Source organism: Carettochelys insculpta, chromosome 16 (genome assembly GCF_033958435.1).
Source record: "Carettochelys insculpta isolate YL-2023 chromosome 16, ASM3395843v1, whole genome shotgun sequence".
NCBI lineage: Eukaryota > Metazoa > Chordata > Testudines > Carettochelyidae > Carettochelys > Carettochelys insculpta.
In genome coordinates this window covers 6,189,104-6,197,190 of record NC_134152.1, presented here as the reverse complement: position 1 = coordinate 6,197,190, position 8,087 = coordinate 6,189,104, and the positions used below count along the sequence as shown (strand labels likewise).

The 8,087-nt window shown below is 47.7% G+C and overlaps 1 protein-coding gene across 1 annotated transcript in view; it reads right to left on the bottom strand.

Moving 5' to 3' along the window:
* Positions 1–2,010: 2,010 nt before the first annotated feature.
* Positions 2,011–8,087, bottom strand: part of LOC142021853 (syntaxin-binding protein 4-like) — a 103,428-nt gene continuing 97,351 nt past the window's right edge. The window contains exons 20-22 of the mRNA XM_075011104.1: positions 7,713–7,849; positions 3,427–3,484; positions 2,011–2,125 (exon numbers count right to left, since the gene is read on the bottom strand). Of these exons, the coding sequence (XP_074867205.1) occupies positions 2,011–2,125; positions 3,427–3,484; positions 7,713–7,849 (310 nt within the window). The remainder of the gene's footprint in view (positions 2,126–3,426; positions 3,485–7,712; positions 7,850–8,087) is intronic.

The following is an 8,087-nucleotide window of genomic DNA, read 5'->3' as shown; positions in this document are numbered from 1 at the left end:
CTGGGTGACATGCCTGTTCTCTCCTACAGACAGCCTCCCAACCTCATGAGGATCCTCACTAACAGCCACAGTCTATACCCCAGGAATACCAGTCCTGGAACCTTTCCCTGCAACAAAGCCCGCTGCCAGCTTTGTCCACATATCTTCTCTGGAAATACCATCACTGGACCTAACCAGGTTACTCACAGAATCACGGGCACTTTCTCATGCTCCTCTACTAACATCATATATGCCATCATGTGCCAACAATGCCCAGATGCTTTGTATATTGGACAGACTTCTAACTCCCTTAGACAAAGGGTCAATGGGCACAAAACAGACATCAAAACTCTCCAGATCCACAAACCAGTTAGTCAACATTTTAATGGAATGGGGCATTCTGTCAATGACCTAAAGGTATGTGTGTTACTGAAGAAGAATTATCGCACCGTTCTGGAAAGAGAAGCAGCCGAGCTGGCTTTTATATTCAAATTCGGCACATTAACACATGGTTTAAACTGTGATGGGAACTTTCTGAGTCACTATAGGGGCTCGTCTGCATACTTGGCTCAATCTAATTCTTGACCTTCCCCCCACCCCTCCACTCTCTGCTTTGCTCATCTTGATTATCTTTTTCTGATTTGTCCTCCTTGCTTACTGTTTTTGCTTCTCTGTGCCTTAAATATTGAGTCTGTTCTGGTCTGGCTATGGTCTGAAGAAGTGGGTTTGTCCCATGAAAGCTCACCTAATAAACTATTTTGCTAGTCTTTAAAGTGCTACTTGACTGCTTTTTCCTTTTGTTTGTTTTAAACCCGCTAAACTATTTCGTTTGGTAGCCCCGAGTTCTTGTGTTATGGGAACAAGTAAAATAACTTTTCCTTATTCACTTTCTCCACACCAGGCATGATTTTATAGACCTCTAATGATATCCCTGCTTAGTCTCCTCTTTTCCAAACTGAAAGGTGCCACTCTTTTTAATCGCTCTTCATAAAGCAACCATTCCAAACACTTAATCATTCTTGATACCCTTTTCTGAACGTTTTCCAATGCCAAGATATCTTTTTTGAGATGAGGTGACCACATCTGCACATAGTATTCAAGAGATGTGCGTACCATGGATTTATAGAGGCAATAAGATATTCTTTACCTTATTCTCTCTCTCTTTTTTATTTATTCCTAGCATTCGGTTTGCTTTTTTTGACTGCTGCTGAATATGGAGTGGATGATTTCAGAGAGCTATCCACAAAAAAGCAGCTGGCCCAAGCAGGTTAAACTTGTCTCAGAGAGTCAAACCAACCAACTCAAAACTTCACCAGCTCAGAAATCAAATCCCCCCTTTAAGCAGTGTTTTCATTTTATTTGCCAGACCGTGTTTTCATATCAGATCGCTACCACGTTCATTGCTAACCACACAGAAGCTCGAGTCACATCGGTCTAGTTTCCAAGTGTTACATGATGCCTTTACGGATGCCTGTTTCATGGCGTCCTTTCTGTGCTCAGCACAGCTCATGGGTACCACATTATCGATCTCTGGGTTTCAGCTTTCCACTTCAAGCATTGCAGATGGGATAAGCTTTACAAAAACACGACACGTATCCCAAGACAGCTACAGACACTACAGAGTATGTTGGTTTCACTACAGTCCACTAAGTTACTTTGGTTTTTTCCATATGAAATCCCAAAAGTAATGGGATGTTTCCACTTGTTAGTCCATGCTGCTTTTACTGTATAGAATACCAGCTCTAAAGGCTGCCTACATGTGATGTCCATGTGCTCATAACACCTCAGCAACACCTTTCCTGTTGTCTAGAAAGCTGCGGAACCGAGAGAGAACAGCCTGGTATAATAATTCAGAGGTAGCCATGGGGTAGGTTTGCCACTTGAGTCTTAGATGGCTAGTCAGAAGAATCGGTTTCTCAAAACTCATGGATCTTCTTCTCTGCCTGGAAAACGCACCATCCAGTCAGCCTCCTGTCTGTCTCTCAACAGATCATCAGTGTTTTGATATACATGGTTATGTCTGAGTGCATCTCAGGAGATTTGTGTAGGCTTCTCAGCAGGTTCCTTGCTTGGACTTGTTGGCTGTGGCTCATCACTCTTGCTAGGGCTGGGAGGAGGGGGCCATGTAGTTTTCTGGTGAAGATGACTGAAAATAGAATTAGATTTCACAAAGATGTGGGCAAACAACACAGACAGCAACTTACTGTAAACCCAATATACCTAATCAGCCAATGTTCAGTTTTAGCACACGTTCAGGAAAGGGAAGTTCGAAGAAAACCATAAAGGTCACATGTTCTGCAGGGCTGTTCCATTGCCCTGTAAAATTTGCCAGGGCATCTGTTTTCCACACCCTCAGCAGATGTGCTCGGAGATTCTTAGAGTGCAGTTAAGATGGCCAGCTAAAGGTTTCCCATAGACATCGGTGCACATATTATAAAGGTCTCAAAAACAAGGTTCTAATTTAGCAAAGCACATACGCTCATGCTTAGTTTTCAGTGAGAGTCCTCCCCCTGGAGGGCGTATGTGATGTGTAGAGTTGGCACCTAAATACAAGCTGTACTGATTGGACTCTTCTGAGCAACAGCGGCCGTGCATCAGAATTAAATGGTATGTTTATATATGTAGTTCTTGGAACAAGTCATAGTCATACCCTCGGTAGGACTCATTTCATAATGCACAGCCATATACTCATCTAGGAAGATGTCAGTTAGGCAAGTCCTGGAGCCAGAAAATCCCCACCTGCCCTGAAGGAAGGCAGCTATAAGAACACAACCAGAAGAGGCACTAGGGTTGGAAGGCAGCTGTCTCTGACGGCTGGGTGTCTCCAGTAGGGAATATGGCCCCTCAGCTCTGCTGTCTCAGTGTTCTTTTGTCATGTCTGTGCCAGCCTACCCCGATATCTACCTATTCCTGTTCTAGTGCATGGGCTCTCTGCTTGCACTTACAACAACCAGTCCTATACGAGCACCCCTTCCCTGGTGACTCAGCATTGCTACACTGCCTGCTGGCTCCCTGGAGCATAACTTTAATATGGACTATACTTAAGACAGGTGATCTAAAATCCAGGAGACTGACTAACCACAGAGGCTGTAATGGACTGTAATTAAGCTGGTCTAGTGTTTCAGACTGAAAGAGATGAGGAGAGGAGATTTGGCTGAAGCGGATCTACGTTTCAGAGTGCGACTGACTGAGCCCGTTACGGTCTGTTTCAGGAAGGGTTATGAGCTGTAGCGGCTCGTCTGAGGACAGCAATAAAGGGAAACATAATGAGCAATGTCCAGTTTTAGCCGTGTTTTCAAAAGAAGTTTTTAAAATGTTTAACCAGAGGGACATCACAATCTACCACAGCTCTACGTGGGGAGTGATCTTCTGAAGGCAGAGATGTTTGTGAGTACTTCCAGCAGAATGACATGGAAATTAAGAGCCCCAGGCAGACGTGACACTTACTCCTTGTAGTTTAAGTTTCCTGCCCCCGTCAGGGACTCATCCCAGTTGTGCGGCAATGCTGCAGGCACAGAAGCACAGCCACCAGTTAACAAAGGCTTGGAAAACATTGCTACTTGTTCCACAATAACATACAAAGAACACACATCTTATAGAGCTGGAAGGGACCTTGGGAGGTCATTGATCCACCCTCTGGGCAAGACCAAGCACCGTCCCTGGCAGATTTCTTTTTTAATCTAGTTGCCCCAGACTTCTAAATGGCCTCCTTGGGGACTGGACTCACAAGCCTGGAATTAGCAGGCCAACGCTCAAACCACTGAGCTCTCCCTCCCTCTCCCTGGGGAGCACAGAACCTGCACAAAGAATATGCCCCATCTGCTCAGTGGCAACATTTCAGGGGTACTGGCTAACTTCAGCATTACCAGGTAAAACAGTAAATGGAGACTCCCCTGCATGGAGTCCCTCAGACTGGCTTACACCTACTTACCTGGAAGCAGGTGAGCATAAGGGAAGCTAAGCTGAGAGAACTTCATGCCAAGACCACCTTTTACCTTACTCTTTGTTGGTTTTCTATTAAACTCCTTTTTCGAGGTCCCTGGGAAGGCGTTATCAGGGATATCCCAGGACACCTCTAGAGAGGGTGTGCCCCCTACTGAATTTCCCCAACATCTCCCCACAAACATACTTGTCAACTAGATACGTGGCTGTGTCGCCCCAGGGATCAGTTTTGACTGGTGTTGGGTTACAAATCAACTCACTTGAATGTCGGGTAATGAAATGTTGTTACTCTAAATTATTGTATGAGTAAAGGGCAGGAGAACTGTACTTAGCCTGCCGTGATTTATTGAGGCGGTCTCCTTTAACTGAAAGTCACTGGGTTTCTCATGCCAGATCCCAGTGGAGAGAGAAGCTGGGGACAGGTGTTCTGCTTGGTGGTCCACATAGGAATCACAGGCTCTATTTGACCTGCCCCCTGCGCTGGTTAAAGACAGAGGCTCTACAGAGTGTCTTTTGTTTTTGCTAAGTGACCACTAGAGCGCAAATCACTGCTCATCAGCCCAGGTGCTGAGAACTGCTGTGGAAGAGACAGCCTGGGCGGCGCTTCAGTGTGGTTCCCTCACTGAGAGCTGGAACCTCAAGGAACCATCTGTCAGCAAGGACGCCATTTTGGGAGAGCCAGGGGAGACGGCAGCTGGGTGCATGGGGGTCACCGCTTGCTCTTCTGCCTGTTCCCCTGTCAGAGAGCGAGGGGAAAGTACCCAGATTGTGGGCGTGCCTCTCACGCCTGGCTGATGAGGGGACAGGACAGGGGAGTGATTTGCAACCTGTGTGCTTACGCCTCGCACCCTGGCACGCACAGCTGCTGTCTCCCCGCCCTCCCAAAATGGCACCCTTGGCTTTTAGAAGTCCAGCGGCAAGCAGCAGCAGGTGTTGGCGCAAGGCCATTGGCAACAGAGAGGTGGAGTGAACTGCAGCCCAACGAGCAGCAGTAGCCAGAGCAAGTGGGGAGCAGCTGGAGGGATGAGCAAGGTGCCTCCCCAGCACTCCATGGCAGGTGAAATCACCTTTCCACTGACCCAGGACAACTCTGAGTGGGGTGCGGTGCAGACAGTAGTGAGGGGCACGTTAAAGGACTATGTTTTGGTGGACTATGTTTTCGTGACTTTGCTCCAGAATGTGACCAGCAAAAAAAAACTTATCTGGGGGCACGTTTCCTAGGAGGCCAAGGTTCTTAAAGTATCAGAGGGGTCACCGTGTTAGTCTGTATCTTCAAAAACAACAAGAAGTCCCGTGGCACCTTACAGACTAATAGATATTTTGGAGCACAGGCTTTCGTGGGGGAGTTTTCAGAGCAGGATTTAAAGGGGGGGGGTCTCAGTAAAGGGCAGGGCCACGGCTGACAATGTCACTTCAGTCAAGATGGAAACGGCCCATTATCGGCAGTTAATGTGGAGTTGTGAACATCAAGAGAGGAGAAAACAAGGCAGTTCACTGGGGGGAATGTGGCCCATTGTCAGATGCTAATGTGGAGGTGTGAACATCAAGAGCAAAGAAACTGCTTCCCTAATGGGCCAACCACCCCCAGTCTCTGGTCAATCCCTGGTTGATGGAGTCAAATTTGCAAAGGTTCTTAAAGTGCATTCCTTGCCCAGGTCGCTGTCTCACATCACGGCTCTCTTGAGAGGTCATTGTCTTGCGGAGTCTGTGTGCTAATCATTTTTATTATTAGAATTAAATTCTACATTAGGATAGCCACACTGGGTCAGACCAATGGTGCATCTCAGCCAGTGGCCTGCCATCCGACAGCGGGCAATGCCAGGCTCCGAGGGAAAGAGAACGAACTGGACAGGCAATAATCAAGTGATCCATTTCTGTCGTCCCATCCCAACTCCTGACAAACAGAGACTAGGGACATTCCAAGCTTGGGGCTGCATCCCTGCCCATCCTGGCCATAGCTGCTGATGGACCTGTCCGCCAGGAACTTATCTTATTGTTGTGGGCTTTTTTTTTTAAACTGGTATGGTTTTGTTCTTTATTCTTTTGTTCTTTTGTTCTATTGTTCTTTGTTCTTTCCCACAGATTGACTATGTGCTGTGTGAAGACATACGTCCTTTTGTTTGTTTTAAACTGCTGCTTATTCATTTCATCAGGTGATTCCCTGCTTCTGATGTTATAGGAAGGATTAAATAATGTTTCCGTATTCACTTTCTCCACCCCAGACGCAATTTGATAGACTCCTATCACATCCCAGCTTATTGTCTATTTTAGGCTGAAAAGTCCCAGTCATTTTAATCTCCCCTCCCATTTCATACCCCTAATCATTTTAGTAGTCCTTCCCTGTACTTCTTCCAATTCCACTATTATCTGGGGGGGAGGGATAACCCAACTGCATGCCATATTCAAGCTGTGGGTGTCCCATGACTTGATATGAGCAGCTTTATGATATTTTCGGTCTTATTCAGGAGTGGGCAATGCTTTTTTGATGGGGGCCACTCCAAGAATTTGGCAAGTGGTCAAAAACTATACTCTTCCATGCTATCAATGGAGACGGTGCGGGGTCTGGGACGGAGGTTGGGTGCAGAAAAGAATTTAGGGTGGGGGCTTAGAGTAGGTCTGGGAGGGAATTTAGGTGAAGGAGGAAGTGGTCACCTGGGGCAGGGGACTGGGTGCAGGACAGTGGGGGTTCACCTGGAGGAAGGGTGTAGAAAGGGGTACTGGGCCTAGGAGTGAGTTTTGACCTAGGATGGGGTGCAAGATGGTTTGCAGAGGGTTTGGTCCGTGACCTGAGGCAGGGAGTCGGAGTGTGGAGTGTGGCAGGTGCAAGGTCTCTCCAGGAGATGCTTATTCGAGGAAGCTTCCCATCAGACTCTCAGGCAGGCTCCCTGCCTGCCGCGTCCCCACAGGCCGTGCAAACAGCCAACTGTGGGGGCCATGTGCATCTCTGCAACCCGTGGGCCCCCTGGAGGTGGGGACATCTCTGCACACTGCCAATGAGAGTGGCAAGACTGTGCTGGGGATGGGAGCAGTGTGCGAAGCACCCCCTCCATCCCCCAGAGCATTCAGCAAGCATATGGCCCCTACTGCTGCCTGCTTTGGAGGTATGTGCAAGGCCCAGCAGGCAGGGAGCCTGCCCAAGTTCCCGCTAGGCCACCGGTCAGCGGTGGGCCAGATCGACCCTGTGGACTATATTTTGACCACCCTTGTTCTCACCTGTCTCTTTCCTAATGGCTCCTAACACCCAATTAGCTTTTCTGACTGCTGCTGCCCATTGAGTGGGAATCATCAGAGACCCATCCACACTGACTCCGGCATCTTGTTCTTGAGTGACAACAGCTAATTCAGACCTCCACATTTTTATGTGCAGTTCAGATTGTGTCTTCCAATGTGTGCGACTCTGCGTTTAACCGCCAGTCCACCTTCGCCCTCACAGTCTCACCCCCCCGCCTCCCCCTGGCTTTGACATCCGCCTTGTAAATTCAACCACCCCCCAGTTTCAATTCCTAGGGAAAATACCAGGAGTAACACCATACTGGAGTGCCCTAGACACCAACTCCATAGACACAATTCACAGGTGGACCACAGGAAGTCAGGTGTAAATCAGTCACCCATCGGTAAGCAGGGGGCAATCTATGTAAGTATAAGGGACTCTACGCTAGATTAAGAGGTCTGGGGTGAAGGGGTAAGTTACACCAACAATAAGAACTCTTGGGCTTTCTTAGCTTCAGCTTCTCCTCTGAATTTTGCTCTCTGCAGCTGCTTCATCACCGAGAATGGTTAAACTAACCTACCATCTTTTGTGGTGTTAGAGAGGATGGGCTCCAATAGCTCTTTTGCTTCTGACATCAACAGGTCCATGACACTTGGCGATGGGAGAGATGCACCTGAGACAGCTTCTGTTTTATCCTCCTCTCTCTGGCTGCTGACTCTTAAAAAGGAAAGCAGCCGTGTCAATCTTTCCCTAATAAAACGAGCAGCTGCAAGGTCTGACCTGCAAGTCACGAGAGAGCCCCCCAGCAAATCACTATACTGAGTAATTCATCTCCTTCTGCGGACGTCACAGGAATCTCTCCCTTTTAGATGTATTGGTGGGGGGGTGGAATCTAATGAGACAGTTCACACAAGGACGCTGACAAGAACTTTCAAACAATATGTTCAAGACATTG